Source organism: Babylonia areolata, chromosome 33 (genome assembly GCF_041734735.1).
Source record: "Babylonia areolata isolate BAREFJ2019XMU chromosome 33, ASM4173473v1, whole genome shotgun sequence".
Classification (NCBI taxonomy): domain Eukaryota; kingdom Metazoa; phylum Mollusca; class Gastropoda; order Neogastropoda; family Buccinidae; genus Babylonia; species Babylonia areolata.
Window position 1 is genome coordinate 470,753 of NC_134908.1, and position 18,140 is coordinate 488,892.

The 18,140-nt window shown below is 45.7% G+C and overlaps 1 protein-coding gene across 7 annotated transcripts in view; it reads left to right on the forward strand.

Moving 5' to 3' along the window:
• LOC143277062 (uncharacterized) overlaps positions 1-16,207 on the forward strand; it is a 22,789-nt gene extending 6,582 nt beyond the window's left edge. For 2 of the 7 annotated variants that reach the window (XM_076581795.1, XM_076581796.1), the window contains exons 3-8: positions 2,276-2,438; positions 4,175-4,381; positions 4,977-5,267; positions 5,756-5,893; positions 7,250-7,390; positions 11,249-16,207. In XM_076581795.1, coding sequence (XP_076437910.1) covers positions 2,276-2,438; positions 4,175-4,381; positions 4,977-5,267; positions 5,756-5,893; positions 7,250-7,390; positions 11,249-12,696 — 2,388 coding nt within the window. In that variant the 3' untranslated portion in view covers positions 12,697-16,207. The remainder of the gene's footprint in view (positions 1-2,275; positions 2,439-4,174; positions 4,382-4,976; positions 5,268-5,755; positions 5,894-7,249; positions 7,391-11,248) is intronic. The other 5 variants (XR_013053676.1, XR_013053675.1, XR_013053677.1 and 2 more) reach the window with 5 other exon arrangements.
• The last annotated feature ends 1,933 nt before the right edge of the window (positions 16,208-18,140 follow it).

Sequence of the window (18,140 nt, forward strand, 5' to 3'; positions counted from 1 at the left end):
GCTGACCCACAACGGACACCTGGGGTTTTCAGTGGGGTGTGGTGACGTCATGAAGGCTGACCCACAACGGACACCTGGGGTTTTCAGTGGGGTGTGGTGACGTCATGAAGGCTGACCCACAACGGACACCTGGGGTTTTCAGTGGGGTGTGGTGACGTCATGAAGGCTGACCCACAACGGACACCTGGGGTTTTCAGTGTGGTGTGGCGACGTCATGAAGGCTGACCCACAACGGACACCTGGGGTTTTCAGTGAGGTGTGGTGACGTCATGAAGGCTGACCCACAACGGACACCTGGGGTTTTCAGTGTTGTGTGGTGACGTCATGAAGGCTGACCCACAACGGACACCTGGAGTTTTCAGTGGGGTGTGGTGACGTCATGAAGGCTGACCCACAACGGACACCTGGGGTTTTCAGTGGGGTGTGGTGACGTCATGAAGGCTGACCCACAACGGACACCTGGGGTTTTCAGTGGGGTGTGGTGACGTCATGAAGGCTGACCTACAACGGACACCTGGGGTTTTCAGTGGGGTGTGGTGACGTCATGAAGGCTGACCCACAACGGACACCTGGGGTTTTCAGTGAGGTGTGGTGACGTCATGAAGGCTGACCCACAACGGACACCTGGGGTTTTCAGTGAGGTGTGGTGACGTCATGAAGGCTGACCCAGAACGGACACCTGGGGTTTTCAGTGGCTTGGGTCTTCTGCTTCTTCCTTTTTGGCTGCCTCTGGATCCCACATTCAGTCTAACACACCAGTACACGTTTCCGTGCATGACCGTTTTTACCGGCCCAGTCCGTCATGCTGGCATCCATATTACGTTTTCGGGAGGGGTGGGTGCATACCGGGTATGTTCTTGTTTCCATTATGCAGTGACCACCGAACGCTGACACAGATTGCGCTGGGATCTTTAACGTGCCTGTTTTAATCTTCCGCATGTCTGTACCCACCAAGGGCGTTCAGGCGCTAGTTGGTGAATCATGCAGACTGGACCTGGACTTGCCAAAACAGGAAGCCGGTGGTTTCCTAGCGGAGAATGGCGCCGGGGTGAAATCTAAGGGTGGTGGTGGTTTGAGGCCGTGACACCGGCGCTGTCTCGTCGACTGCCAAGCGTGTGACCTGAACTGTGACCTGAATTGTGTCGTATTCAGTCACCACAAAACACACCACCACACACACACACACACACACACACACACATTGTGGGGTGGGGAGTGGGGTAGGGTTGGCGGGGGAAGGGAGTGAGAGACAAAGGGAAGTAAATGCCGACTAGCACCAACCAGTGTTAATTGTTGTCTCCCATGCACCATCATTTGTCGACAACATTACCCGCTTGCTCAAAAACAGAATAGAGTAGAATAGAATAAACGAAACGAAACGAAACGCAACGCAACGAAACGAAACTAAAGGTATACATTATATATAATATTATATAGTGTATATTTAAACACATATTTACACACATGTAGCGTCAGTTTCATCTCTCTCTCTCTCTCCCTCTCCTCTCCTCTCTCTTCCCCCCCTCTCGCTCTCTCCCTTTCTCTCCCCCCCTCTCTCTCTCCCCCTCTCTGTCTCCCTCTCTCTCGCTCCCCCCTCCCCCCCTCTCTCTCTCTATATATATATGTATATATAAAACAACGGGAAGTGTGTGTTTCTGTCCGAACCGATAAAGTGGATCGTATGTCTGTATCTCTTTCATTCCATCGCATCAAAAGAAAATTATTTTAATCTGTTAATTCTGAGCATTTGTACGCAGCTTTGGTCGTTCATGATTAATGCATGTGACTGTTTTTTTTCTTTCTCTCTCAAGGCTTCAGACATCACTGTATGAGAAACTACTACTCCTTTTACGACTACTGCTACCACTATTCTGCGTTTATATGGCGCAATCTCCTCATGTAAAGAAAGAAAAGATATGCATATATATCATACAATATCATGTGAACCATGTAACCTGGGTAGAGGTTAAAACACACACACACACACACACACACACACACACACACACACACACACACACAGAGGAGAATATGTACAGGGGAATCCCGAGCTATAGACTATATTTCGTAAAGCGTCATCGGGTAATCCCAGCTGTAGGCCATTCATTTCGAACGCGTCACTTGGGAACCCCCAGCTATTCTTAGAAGCCATCTTTTATGTATTTCTCGTGCCAGTGAGTGTTGCAGTCTAACTTGGCTGGCGGTGTTTTAATTACCTTTCAACCTTTAATACCAGTCCATAATCACAATGTCATCTTCTCCACTGACTTTGCAGGGCTGGCAAATGACGTGTCTGCAGCCTGCCGGAAATGCGCAGGGTTGCTGTTCCTGCGGTGGGGGTCCCGAGTCGCTGCTGTGTCTGACGTCATGTCCTGTCGGCCATTTTGAGAGCTCCGTGCGGAGCACCACAGACTGTCTCGTCACCCCCTCCACCCCGGGTATATCTAGGGCTGGGTGGGGGGAGGGGTGGGGGATCAGGAGGAGGGAGTGGGTGGAGAAGGGATGTGGGAAGAGATGTGTGTGTGTGTGTGTGTGTGTGTGTGTGTGTGTGTGTGTGTGTGTGTGTGAAACGTCAGTGTTGTTATGATGTAATATCTATATTCTTCAGTTTATACCATCATAATGACATTTGTTTCATTATAACGTAATATCTATATTTTTCAGTTGATACCATAATAAAAGCATCAGTGTCATTATAATGTAACAAACTATATTTTTCTGTTTCAGTTTTCATCTTGAAGACATCAGTGTCATTATAATGTACTATCAATGTTTCTCTGTTTAAACCACCATGAAGACTTCGGTATCATTATATTTGATACAAATATTTTTTTCAGTTTAAACCATCATAAAGACATCACTGTCATTATAATGTAACATCTGTATTTCTCAGTTTCAATTTTCAATAAAACCATCTTGAAGACGTCAGTGTCATTATAATGTAATATCAACGTTTTTTTTCTGTTTAAACAATCATGGAAACATCACTGTCATAATGTGACAAAAGTATTTTTTCAGTACAAACCATCATACATAAACAAAGACATTGTGATTGTATTCTATATCAATATTTTTCAGACATCATTGTGATTGTATTTTATATCAATATTTTTCTGTTTAAACCATCATGAAGAAATCACTGTCATTATAATGTGACATTAATATTTTTCAGTACAAACCATCATAAACAAAGACATCATTGTGATTGTATTTTATATCAACATTTTTTCAGTTTAAACCATCAAACACAAAGACACCAGTGTCACTGCAATGTACTATCAATGTTTTTCAGACACCAGTGTCACTGCAATGTACTATCAATGTTTTTCAAAGACACCAGTGTCACTGCAGTGTACTATCAATGTTTTTCAGACACCAGTGTCACTGCAATGTACTATCAATGTTTTTCAGACACCAGTGTCACTGCAATGTACTATCAATGTTTTTCAGAGACACCAGTGTCACTGCAGTGTACTATCAATGTTTTTCAGAGACACCAGTGTCACTGCAATGTACTATCAATGTTTTTCAGAGACACCAGTGTCACTGCAGTGTACTATCAATGTTTTTCAGAGACACCAGTGTCACTGCAGTGTACTATCAATGTTTTTCAGAGACACCAGTGTCACTGCAATGTACTATCAATGTTTTTCAAAGACACCAGTGTCACTGCAATGTACTATCAATGTTTTTCAGAGACACCAGTGTCACTGCAATGTACTATCAATGTTTTTCAGACACCAGTGTCACTGCAATGTACTATCAATGTTTTTCAGACACCAGTGTCACTGCAATGTACTATCAATGTTTTTCAGAGACACCAGTGTCACTGCAATGTACTATCAATGTTTTTCAGACACCAGTGTCACTGCAATGTACTATCAATGTTTTTCAGAGACACCAGTGTCACTGCAATGTACTATCAATGTTTTTCAGAGACACCAGTGTCACTGCAGTGTACTATCAATGTTTTTCAGACACCAGTGTCACTGCAGTGTACTATCAATGTTTTTCAGACACCAGTGTCACTGCAATGTACTATCAATGTTTTTCAGAGACACCAGTGTCACTGCAATGTACTATCAATGTTTTTCAGACACCAGTGTCACTGCAGTGTACTATCAATGTTTTTCAGACACCAGTGTCACTGCAGTGTACTATCAATGTTTTTCAGAGTGTCCTCGGGGCAGATTTGGCTGGAAGTGCAATCTGGAATGTAGATGCGAGTCGGGAAGCAATCCAGGATGTGACGTGAAGACAGGGAAATGTGAAGCAGGGTGCGACGTGAAGACAGGGAAATGTGAAGCAGGGTGCGACGTGAAGACAGGGAAATGTGAAGCAGGGTGTGAAGATGACAGATACGGACCACACTGCCTCTTTCGTAAGTTCTCTGACATTGTTAAAAAAAAGTTGTTTTTTTCTAGTAAAAGACTGTTGCTAACATTGTTATAAAACGTTCTTTCCAGGAAAAGACTGCTTTTAACATTGTTACAAAACGTTCTTTTCAGTAACAGACTTCTAACATCGTAACAAAACGTCCTTTTCAGTAACAGACTTCTAACATCGTTATAAAACGTTCTTTTCAGTAACAGACTTCTAACATCGTTATAAAACGTCCTTTTCAGTAACAGACTTCTAACATCGTTACAAAACGTCCTTTTCAGTAACAGACTTCTAACATTGTTACAAAACGTTCTTTTCAGTAACAGACTTCTAACATCGTAACAAAAACTGCTTCTAACATCATCATAAGACGTCCTTTCCAGTAAAAGACTGATTCTAACATCGTTATAAAACGTTCTTTTCAGAAAAAGACTGCTTCTGACATTGTTACAAAACGTCCTTTCTAGTGAAAGACTGCTTCTAACATGGATACAAAACGTTCTTTCCAGTGAAAGATTGCTTCTAACATCGTTACAAAACGTTCTTTCTAGTGAAAGACTGCTTCTAACATCGATACAAAACGTTCTTTCCAGTGAAAGACTGCCTCTATGACGTGTTTGGGAGGACGTACACAGGCACTCAGAACACAACGATGGCCGGACACACGTGCAAAACGTGGGAACGGGACTCTGCGCAGTTCCTGCCAGGTGACAATCCTCACAACTTCTGTCGAAACCCCAGGCTACAACGCAGAGGATATGCCAGGCAACCCTGGTGTTACGTGGACATGACGTCACACGGCCTCTCTGACGTCAACATTACGTCGCATGCTGTCGCTGAGGACAATGACGAAACCATCGAACTTTGTGACCTCAAACGATGTAGTAAGTGGGAATCTCGGCTTTGTTTGTGGTCTGTTAACACCCAGCTTGTGTGATATACCCGGGACACACCAAGGGGAGTGGGGAGGGGGGGGGGGGGGGTATCCAGGCTGTTTATCAGTGCTTTAGTCTGTAAGAGCAGCTACTTGGTGAACACTGTACCCTTGTTATCTTCTTGTGTTTGTTGATATTGTTGGCTGTGTAGGTAAAGTATGAACCATGTCACCTGGATGTAAGGTAAAGTATGAACCATGTCACCTGGATGTAAGGTAAAGTATGAACCATGTCACCTGGATGTAAGGTAAAGTATGAACCATGTCACCTGGATGTAAGGTAAAGTGTGAACCATGTCACCTGGATGTAAGGTAAAATATGAACCGTGTCACCTGGATGTATAGGTAAAGTATGAACCATGTGTGTGTGTGTGTGTGTGTGTGTGTGTGTGTGTGTGTGTGTGTGTGTGTGTGTGTGTGTGTGTGTGTGTGTTGCAGACTGTCCCAGCTACCTGTTTGGGGAGAGCTGTGTCAACCAGTGTCACTGCCGGAACACGACAGAGGTGTGTGACGTCACCACTGGAAGCTGTCTGTCTGGCTGTGCTGCCGGCTGGCTGGAGAGTGACTGTCAGAAACGTCAGTCTGTCTGTCTGTTAGTCTGTCTGTCTGGCTGTGCTGCCGGCTGGCTGGAGAGTGACTGTCAGAAACGTCAGTCTGTCTGTCTGTTAGTCTGTCTGTCTGTATGTCAGTTTGTCTGACTGTCTGTCTGTCTGTCTGTCGGTCGGTCGGTCTGTCAGTTTGTCTGTCTGTCTGTCTGTCTGTCTGTCTGTCAGTTTGTCTGTCTCTCAGTCAGTCAGTCAGTCAGTCAGTCTGTCTGTCTGTCTGTCTGTATGTATGACTGTCTACCTGTCTGTTTGTCTACCTGTCTGTCTGTCTGTCAGCATGGTAAAGTTGTTGTACTGCAGGATGGTTTGACCGTGACTGTCAGAACACTCTGTGTCTGCCTGCCTGTAAAACGGCGTTGGATAAGTCAGTTCACTGATTTGAGATGACTGACACCATTAGAATATTGACTGTGTGATTGGTGCTGCAGTTTGTTAGTGTCTTGTATGTACAAGGCCCCCAGTTCTGTACATTTAACATGGAAATTGTACAGCTTGGTTCAACACCAAAACCATTCGCTTAGCTTATTTGCAAGGCAGTTGGTTTTCATGTACAATAATTTGTTGCATGGGAAGAATTAATGCTAGAATTATAACAGATACCAACATGGTGTTGTTTGAAGTGTTCATCGCTGTGCAATTATGCTGTTGCTGGAAAATGTATGACTCATAGCCTGTTGGTGGGTCAGTTATCAGCAACACTGAACTGTGTGACCTTGTGTCCACAGGCTGTGACACTGTGGTGGTCAGTGTGTGACCTTGTGTCCACAGGCTGTGACACTGTGGTGGTCAGTGTGTGACCTTGTGTCCACAGGCTGTGACACTGTGGTGGTCAGTGTGTGACCTTGTGTCCACAGGCTGTGACACTGTGGTGGTCAGTGTGTGACCTTGTGTCCACAGGCTGTGACACTGTGGTGGTCAGTGTGTGACCTTGTGTCCACAGCCTGTGACACTGTGGTGGTCAGTGTGTGACCTTGTGTCCACAGGCTGTGACACTGTGGTGGTCAGTGTGTGACCTTGTGTCCACAGGCTGTGACACTGTGGTGGTCAGTGTGTGACCTTGTGTCCACAGGCTGTGACACTGTGGTGGTCAGTGTGTGACCTTGTGTCCACAGGCTGTGACACTGTGGTGGTCAGTGTGTGACCTTGTGTCCACAGGCTGTGACACTGTGTTGGTCAGTGTGTGACCTTGTGTCCACAGGCTGTGACACTGTGGTGGTCAGTGTGTGACCTTGTGTCCACAGGCTGTGACACTGTGGTGGTCAGTGTGTGACCTTGTGTCCACAGGCTGTGACACTGTGGTGGTCAGTGTGTGACCTTGTGTCCACAGGCTGTGACAAGGGTCACTATGGTGCTGGCTGTAAACAGACGTGTGGCACGTGCTACGACAGTGAGTGTGACCCAGAAACTGGACAGTGCCTGCTGGGCTGTGTGCCAGGCTTCTCCGGCCAGCACTGTGACCAAGGTGAAGGTCAGTTTTGTTTGGGGTCCTGACACCTCTTCTTTATGTTGCGTGACTGGATTGCCTCCCCTGATGACAGAGTAGACAACCAAATGGTCCCAACAAAGCTGCTGAAAAATAAAGAAACAAATAAACAAGCAAACAACAACAACAATAAATAAGAACAAAAACAAACAAATAAAAAAAAAACAAAAAAAAACAACAGAACAAACAACCCCCAGGAAACAACAACAACACAAACAATCAAAAGAATCAATCAATCAACAACAACAACACAAATAATCAAACAATCAACAACAACACAAACAATCAAACAATCAACAACACAAACAAACAATCAACAACACAAACAATCAAACAATCAACAACAACAACACAAACAATCAAAATAATCAACAACAACAATACAAACAATCAAAACAATCTAACAGTCAACAACAACAGCACACACAATCAAAACAATCTAACAGTCAACAACAACAACAACAACACAAACAATCAAAACAATCAACAACACAAACAATCAAAACAATCAAACAACAACAACACAATCAAAACAATCAATCAATCAACAACAACAACACAAACAATCAAAACAATCAAACAATCAACAACAACAACACAAACAATCAACAACAACAACAACACAAACAAACAATCAAAACAATCAAACAATCAACAACACAATCAAAACAATCAAACAATCAACAACAACAACACACACAATCAAAACAATCAAACAACAACAAAACCTAACCAAGCAACAACTGAACTGTTCAATGTGCCATGCTCAACAGCGGGGTTCTCCTATGACCGGCAATGCGGGAATCTACATGGGCAAACTCAATGCTATTGCAATGTTGCAATGCTCAACCAAAAATTATAGACCGTTGTTGCCAACACAACAAAAATAAGTTATGTACATAATATAACATTGCATAACGTAACATAACAGCATAGCATAGTACAACGTACATACCATAGTACAGGATATGATTAGAGGGTATGGTATGGTATGGTATGGTATGGTATGGTGTGGTATGGTATGGTATGGTATGGTATGGTATGGTGTGGTGTGGTGTGGTATGGTATGGTATGGTATGGTGTGGTGTGGTGTGGTGTGGTATGGTATGGTATGGTGTGGTGTGGTGTGGTGTGGTATGGTGTGGTATGGTATGGTATGGTGTGGTATGGTATGGTATGGTATGGTATGGTATGGTGTGGTGTGGTGTGGTGTGGTGTGGTATGGTGTGGTATGGTATGGTATGGTATGGTATGGTATGGTGTGGTGTGGTGTGGTGTGGTATGGTGTGGTATGGTATGGTATGGTATGGTATGGCAAGGTTCTGTACTATACAATACATTATGGTGTGGTATGGTATGGTATGGTATGGTATGGTGTGGTGTGGTGTGGTATGGTATGGTATGGTATGGTATGGTGTGGTATGGCATGGTATGGCATGGTGTGGTATGGTATGGTATGGTGTGGAATGGTATGGTGTGGTGTGGTGTGGTATGGTGTGGTATGGTATGGTATGGTATGGTATGGCATGGTGTGGTATGGTATGGTATGGTGTGGAATGGTATGGTGTGGTGTGGTGTGGTGTGGTATGGTGTGGTATGGTATGGTGTGGTATGGTATGGTGTGGTATGGTATGGTATGGCATGGTGTGGTATGGTATGGTATGGTGTGGTGTGGTATGGTATGGTATGGTATGGTGTGGTGTGGTGTGGTATGGTATGGTATGGTGTGGTGTGGTATGGTATGGTATGGTATGGTATGGTGTGGTGTGGTGTGGTATGGTATGGTATGGTATGGTGTGGTGTGGTGTGGTATGGTATGGTGTGGTATGGTATGGTGTGGTGTGGTGTGGTGTGGTGTGGTGTGGTATGGTGTGGTGTGGTATGGTATGGTATGGTATGGTATGGTATGGTATGGTGTGGTGTGGTATGGTGTGGTGTGGTATGGTATGGTATGGTATGGTATGGTGTGGTGTGGTGTGGTGTGGTGTGGTGTGGTATGGTATGGTATGGTGTGGTGTGGTGTGGTGTGGTGTGGTATGGTGTGGTGTGGTATGGTATGGTGTGGTGTGGTGTGGTGTGGTGTGGTATGGTATGGTATGGTGTGGTGTGGTATGGTATGGTATGGTATGGTATGGTATGGTGTGGTGTGGTGTGGTGTGGTATGGTGTGGTGTGGTGTGGTGTGGTGTGGTGTGGTGTGGTATGGTATGGTATGGTGTGGTGTGGTGTGGTGTGGTATGGTATGGTGTGGTATGGTGTGGTATGGTATGGTGTGGTGTGGTGTGGTGTGGTATGGTGTGGTGTGGTATGGTGTGGTGTGGTGTGGTGTGGTATGGTGTGGTGTGGTATGGTATGGTGTGGTGTGGTGTGGTGTGGTATGGTATGGTATGGTATGGTATGATATGGCAAGGTTCTGTACTATACGATACATTGTGGTGTGGTGTGGTATGGTGTGGTATGGTAATGGTATGGTGTGGTGTGGTGTGGTGTGGTGTGGTATGATATGGTATGGTGTGGTGTGGTGTGGTGTGGTTTGGTATGGTGTGGTATGGTATGGTGTGGTATATGGTATGGTGTGGTATGGTGTGGTGTGGTGTGGTATGTTATGGTATGGTATGTTATGGTATGGTATGGTATGGTGTGGTATGGTATGGTGTGGTATGGTATGGTGTAGTATGGTATGGTGTGGTGTGGTGTGGTGTGGTGTGGTATGGTATAGTATGGTACGGTATGGTATGGTGTGGTGTGGTGTGGTATGGTATAGTATGGTACGGTATGGTATGGTGTGGTGTGGTGTGGTATGGTATAGTATGGTACGGTATGGTATGGTGTGGTGTGGTGTGGTATGGTATAGTATGGTACGGTATGGTATGGTGTGGTGTGGTATGGTATGGTGTGGTATGGTATGGTGTGGTATGGTGTGGTGTGGTATGTTATGGTATGGTATGGTATGGTGTAGTATGGTATGGTGTGGTGTGGTGTGGTGTGGTATGGTATAGTATGGTACGGTATGGTATGGTGTGGTGTGGTGTGGTATGGTATAGTGTGGTACGGTATGGTATGGTATGGTGTGGTGTAGTATGTTCTGGTGTGGTGTGGTGTGGTATGGTATGGTATAGTATGGTACGGTATGGTATGGTGTGGTGTGGTGTAGTATGGTATGGTGTGGTATGGTATGGTATGGTATGGTGTGGTGTAGTATGTTCTGGTGTGGTGTGGTGTGGTATGGTATGGTATGGTGTGGTGTGGTGTGGTGTGGTATGGTGTGGTGTGGTGTGGTGTGGTGTGGTATAGTATGGTGTGGTGTGGTATGGTGTGGTATAGTATGGTATGGTATGGTATGGTGTGGTGTAGTATGGTGTGGTGTGGGATGGTATGGTATGGTGTGGTGTGGTGTGGTGTGGTATGGTATGGTGTGGTGTGGTGTGGTGTGGTATAGTATGGTGTGGTGTGGTATGGTGTGGTATAGTATGGTATGGTGTGGTATGGTGTGGTGTGGTGTGGTGTGGTATGGTATGGTGTGGTGTGGTGTGATGTGGTATGGTGTGGTATGGTATGGTATGGTGTGGTGTGGTGTGGTGTGGTGTGGTATGGTGTGGTGTGGTGTGGTGTGGTGTGGGTCAGTACAGTACAGTATGGTACAGTACGGTACGGTATGGTATTATATGGTATGGAATGACACAGTACAGTACAGTACAGTACTGTACAGTACAGTACTATACTATACTATACTATACTATACTATACTAGTATAGTGCGTGACGTGACGTGACGTGACGTGACTTGACGACCTGACACAGCACAGACCAACAACATAACGTCACCATTCCGTCCCTTCAAACAGCACCACCCCCTCCCTCCAACACCTCTCGCCCTCCCTCCGCCCCGCTGGTTCGCTGTCGGCCTTGTCACGTGACCTGCAGCATGTGCGTTGGCGCGCGGGACGAGGACTGCAGCAAGTGCCCGGAGGGGCGCCACCTGGAGGCGGTGAGCGGTGCCGGGGGCCGGGGGACCAGGGGGAGGTGTGTCATCCAGGCCCAGCTCTTTCCTCTCCTCGTCGTCTGCATCGTTGGCGTGGCGGCCGGTGTGGTGGTGGTGGTGGTGGTGGTGGTGTGCGTGGTGAAACGTTGTCGTCGTCGCTGTGGTGGTAAGAGCTTCAGCCACGGTGACGTCTCCTTCGCCAGCCTGAACGAGGGGCCGAACGGAGGTCGGGAGGAGGAGGGGGAGGGGGAGGAGGGGGGAGGGACTTCATCCCCTATCATCGTCGCCACCACAGCAGCGGACTCTTTGAGGCAAATGCCCCCCGCGCAAGGCTCTGAGCCAATCAGAGGACTTTTCGCCGGCCTCAGGAAAAAGAAGACAGGCGCCGATCTCAAAGCCACCTCAGCAGCTATGGTCTCTCGCAGACTAACGTCCCCCCAAGACTGGTACGAGCCGGTCGAACTTTCCGACAGCTTCAGGGAAAAGAAGGACAAGCAAACCGGTGTCAAACGGACCCTAGTGGACCCTCGCCGACTAACGGCCCCCCAGGATGGGTACGAGCTAGTCGAACTCTCCGACAGCTTCAAGAAAAAGAAGAACAAAGTAGCCGGTCCTAAACCCACCCCGACAGCAGTGGACTCGGCCAGGCTAACACCCCCTGAACAGGCCTATGAGCCAATGGACGTGCCTATAGTGGAAGGCGTGGGGGGGTTGGAAGGGGTGTCCGGGAATCAGGAGGCAGTGAGTCACACCTCTCCGGAAGACCTGGAGGAACCACAGGGAGTTTACGGTAATGTAGAAGTAAAGGACTCAGAAGACCTGGGAGTTATGGAAGGGGTTTACGGTAATGTGGAAAGAAAGGGCCACACAGACTCTGAAGACCTAGGAGTAATGGAAGGGGTTTACGGTAATGTGGAAAGAAAGGACCACACAGACTCTGAAGACCTAGGAGTAATGGAAGAGGTTTACGGTAATGTGGAAAGAAAGGGCCACACAGACTCTGAAGACCTAGGAGAGATGGAAGGGGTTTACGGTAATGTGGAAAGAAAGGACCACACAGACTCGGAAGTCCTGGGAGTAATGGAAGGGGTTTACGGTAATGTGGAAAGAAAGGACCACACAGACTCTGAAGTCCTGGGAGAGATGGAAGGGGTTTACGGTAATGTGGAAAGAAAGGACCACACAGACTCTGAAGACCTGGGAGAAATGGAAGAGTTGTACAGTAACCAGGAAACAGTGGCTCAACATCGCCACTCAAAAGCTTCCGGGAATTCCGGAAGTGGGAGGATGGCCAAGACAGCGGTGATGTGAGCAGTGACACACCCACCCATTAAATCAGTACTGAGGTGTAATTATAAAAAGTTCAACCAAAGCAAGTCAAATCAAAACAATTCAAATGAGAACACATGCGAGTGAGCGTGAACCTCCCCTCACACACACACACACACACACACACACACACACACACACACACACACATGAATCAGATCTTTCAACTATAAGTTTTTTCCTTCACTCTTTTTCCGCTTCCATAACAATGTCGACTTCAGCTGCTGGCATCACATGATGCAGACATCTGGGAAGAGGTTCGACCCTTTGGGTTTGGGACCTGCAACGGTTCTGTTGGCTGATCGCGGGAGCTGCTTGCTCCAGGACACAGTCAGGGTCATGTTCTGTGACTCTCTTCCAGGCTGAGTGTCCCTGATTACATCGTGGACTTCGTGCAGCGGTGTTCTTGGTGAACACCTCATCCCATCAACTCCACATGTTTTGTGCACTGAATTCAAAATGTCCATGCCGTGACTTGTGTGAATCCGCACTTTTCTTTTGTTTTTGGTTTCTTCTTCTTCTTCTTTTTTTTCCCCTGCTGTTGTGCTTTTCCTAAACACCCAACATTTCAACCGACGTTCTTTGCTTCAGAAAATAGTTCTGTGAAAGTGAACAGCACATGTTATGGTGGACATTTTTTCGTGGCCACTAGCATGGCTTACTAAACTCTTTTATGCTATAAGAGCTGCTGAAGGGAGGTAAAACTGTAAAATGAACGAAAGTAATTGTCGTGGTCAGTAAGTGAAGCTGTTTGATCAGGATGTGTGAGGCTTCTGTTTAAAGCTCACGCCTTGATACATTTTTGAAGAGATTGGAACTGTCTAAAGTAGTCACCTTTGAACTTTTTGTTTTTCATTGAATCACATGAAGTTGTTTCTTCTGGACTGGTGGTGCAGTGTTGTGTATTGTTGTGTAGTGTTGTGTGGTGTTGTGTGTTGTTAAGTATTGTTGTGCAGTGTTGTAAAGTGTTGTGCAGTGTTGTGTGGTGCTGTGTAGTATTGTGTATTGTTGAGTATTGTTGTGTAGTGTTGTTAAGTATTGTGTGGTGTTGTATTTGTATTTCTTTTGATCACAAAATATTTCTCTGTGTATTGTTGAGTATTGTTGTTCAGTGTTGTTAAGTGTTGTACAGTGTTGTGTGGTGTTGTGTATTGTTGTGTGGTGCTGTGTATTGTTGAGTATTGTTGTTCAGTGTTGTACAGTGTTGTACAGTGTTGTGTGGTGTTGTGCTATGTTGTGTGGTGCTGTGTAGTGTTGTGTAGTGCTGTGAATTGTTGAGTATTGTTGTGCAGTGTTGTTAAGTGTTGTACAGTGTTGTTCAGTGTTGTACAGTGTTGTACAGTGTTGTGTGGTGTTGTGCTATGTTGTGTGGTGCTGTGTAGTGTTGTGTAGTGCTGTGAATTGTTGAGTATTGTTGTGCAGTGTTGTTAAATGTTGTACAGTGTTGTGCAGTGTTGTTAAGTGCTGTACAGTGTTGTGTTGTGTAGTGTAATGTAATGTTGTGTAGTGTTGTATAGTGTACACCGCATTTAGGGCAGGGACTGAATGGGGAAAAAATCTCACAAGTGCTTTACTACTGACCTCGGAAAAAAATACTTCTAAATTGGATTGTTCAGTCTTCTCTGTCTCTCTCTGTCTATCCCTCTCTGTCTGTCTGCTTGTCTCTGTCTCTCTCTGTCTATCCCTGTCTGTCTGTCTGCTTGTCTCTGTCTCTCTCTGTCTATCCCTCTCTGTCTGTCTGCTTGTCTCTGTCTCTCTCTGTCTATCCCTCTCTGTCTGTCTGCTTGTCTCTGTCTCTCTCTGTCTATGGTTGTCTGTCTGTCTGTCTGTCTCTGTCTGTCTGTCTGTCTATGTCTGTCTGTCTGTCTGTCTATGTCTGTCTGTCTATGTCTGTCTGTCTGTCTGTCTGTCTGTCTATGTCTGTCTGTCTGTCTGTCTCTCTGTGCCGGTCTGTCCCTCTCTGTCTTCCTGTGTCTATGTCTGTCTGTCTGTCTCCCTGTCTCTCTCTCTCTCATTCTTTCTCCCACTCCCTCGCCCTGTCTGTAGACGAACAAAACGCCTGTCTGCCCTGCTCCACGTTCCAGCCCCACTGTCGGCCAGCCACTGACCAGGGCTCAGAACTTCACAACTGGTCTTGCTTAAATGTAGCCCTGTACGGCCACTGGGGCAGTGAATTCATGTCCACTGTGTCCAGGGCTGGGCATTGGAAGGCGGGGCCCAGTCCTCTCCTTCCGCCGTTTTAACCTTCCCCGAATTCAGGTACCATCACGGACGTATATTGGTGGAATTTATTTACGTCCGTCCGTGGTACCTGTTCACACCGGGGAGGAGGGGGGAGGGGCGGTGAGAGAGGGTGGGGGTGGGGGGACTGGAGTAGAGTGTCTTTCCCAAAGACAATACACCTGAACGGGGCCTGGAACCCTGACCACAGGTGACCACTGACCACAGGTGACCACTGACCACAGGTGAACACTGGATCATAGGTGACCACTGACCACAGGTGAACACTGGATCATAGGTGACCACTGACCACAGGTGACCACTGACCACAGGTGAACACTGGATCATAGGTGACTACTGACCACAGGTGACCACTGACCACAGGTGAACACTGGATCATAGGTGACCACTGACCACAGGTGAACACTGGATCATAGGTGACCACTGACCACAGGTGACCACTGACCACAGGTGAACACTGACCACAGGTGACCACTGACCACAGGTGAACACTGGATCATTGGTGACCACTGACCACAGGTGAACCCTGACCACAGGTGAACACTGGATGATAGGTGACCACTGACCACAGGTGACCACTGACCACAGGTGACCACTGACCACAGGTGAACACTGACCACAGGTGACCACTGGATCACAGTTGACCACTGGATCACAGGTGAACACTGACCACAGGTGAACACTGGATCACAGGTGAACACTGACCACAGGTGACCACTGACCACAGGTGAACATTGGACCACAGGTGACCACTGACCACAGGTGAACACTGACCACAGGTGAACATTGGACCACAGGTGACCACTGACCACAGGTGAACCCTGACCACAGGTGACCACTGACCACAGGTGAACATTGGACCACAGGTGACCACTGACCACAGATGAACACTGACCACAGGTGAACCCTGACCACAGGTGACCACTAACCACAGGTGAACATTGGACCACAGATGAACACTGACCACAGGTGACAACTGACCACAGGTGACCACTGACCACAGGTCCAACGCCTGACTGCCTCTCTCACGGCGCCGACATTATGATTTGCCCTGACAGGGAGACACCATGAATGGATGATTTATGAAAGCACATGGGTTACTCGTTTAAATTACCCCTGTACTGTGACGGCAATGTTGACACTCCGTCTGTTTCAGTCAGTCACCTTTTTCCATACGTCCGTAACACATTCTTGTAGTCGATTTGTTTGTCTCCACAAATATGTATGTATGTACGTCCGTAACACATTCTTGTAGTCGATTTGTTTGTCTCCACACATATGTATGTATGTACGTCCGTAACACATTCTTGTAGTCGATTTGTTTGTCTCCACACATATGTATGTATGTACGTCCGTAACACATTCTTGTAGTCGATTTGTTTGTCTCCACACATATGTATGTATGTACGTCCGTAACACATTCTTGTAGTCGATTTGTTTGTCTCCACACATATGTATGTATGTACGTCCGTAACACATTCTTGTAGTCGATTTGTTTGTCTCCACACATATGTATGTATGTACGTCCGTAACACATTCTTGTAGTCGATTTGTTTGTCTCCACACATATGTATGTATGTACGTCCGTAACACATTCTTGTAGTCGATTTGTTTGTCTCCACACATATGTATGTATGTACGTCCGTAACACATTCTTGTAGTCGATTTGTTTGTCTCCACACATATGTATGTATGTACGTCCGTAACACATTCTTGTAGTCGATTTGTTTGTCTCCACACATATGTATGTATGTACGTCCGTAACACATTCTTGTAGTCGATTTGTTTGTCTCCACACATATGTATGTATGTACGTCCGTAACACATTCTTGTAGTCGATTTGTTTGTCTCCACACATATGTATGTATGTACGTCCGTAACACATTCTTGTAGTCGATTTGTTTGTCTCCACACATATGTATGTATGTACGTCCGTAACACATTCTTGTAGTCGATTTGTTTGTCTCCACACATATGTATGTATGTACGTCCGTAACACATTCTTGTAGTCGATTTGTTTGTCTCCACACATATGTATGTATGTACGTCCGTAACACATTCTTGTAGTCGATTTGTTTGTCTCCACACATATGTATGTATGTACGTCCGTAACACATTCTTGTAGTCGATTTGTTTGTCTCCACACATATGTATGTATGTACGTCCGTAACACATTCTTGTAGTCGATTTGTTTGTCTCCACACATATGTATGTATGTACGTCCGTAACACATTCTTGTAGTCGATTTGTTTGTCTCCACACATATGTATGTATGTACGTCCGTAACACATTCTTGTAGTCGATTTGTTTGTCTCCACACATATGTATGTATGTACGTCCGTAACACATTCTTGTAGTCGATTTGTTTGTCTCCACACATATGTATGTATGTACGTCCGTAACACATTCTTGTAGTCGATTTGTTTGTCTCCACACATATGTATGTATGTACGTCCGTAACACATTCTTGTAGTCGATTTGTTTGTCTCCACACATATGTATGTATGCACGTACGTATGTGTGTGTGTGTGTGTGTGTGTGTGTGTGTGTGTGTGTGTGTGTTTCGTGTGAGGCGCACAGAACCCATGAGCACATATATATATGGGAAAATTGCGCCATATAAGTACTTATTATTATCAATTTTATTAGCATATTTACTTTATTTACAGATACAAAATGAATATAATTTGTCTGTTAGGAAGTAAAAACATGACGGTGCTCTGAATATTGATAACTCCACAACATAATGTGGACAGAAGAATACATTCGTTAACATATTGATTCTTTGACGATATTGTATAACTTAGTCTTGTAGCAGACATGCATATAGTGCCCATTTGGCAGAAATGTGTTGTATTCAAACGCGCGCGCGCGCGCGCGCGCGCGTGTGTGTGTGTGTGTGTGTGTGTGTGTGTGTGTGCGTGCGTGCGTGCGTTCATGTGTGAGTGTGCACAAGTTCTTGTATTGATATGCACATGTGTCCTAAATTTTACTGTATCTGTGTTTGTGTATGATTTTCGATTTATGTTTGTACATTTTTATGTACTATCCTCCCACCAATATTCCTTGTGACCCGGTACACTTGGTAATAAAGACATATTCTGTTCTATTCTATTCTATATGCCTGTTTATGAACAATTGTAAGGTTGGCTTTGCTTTTTTGATTATACATTTGTATACAAAAA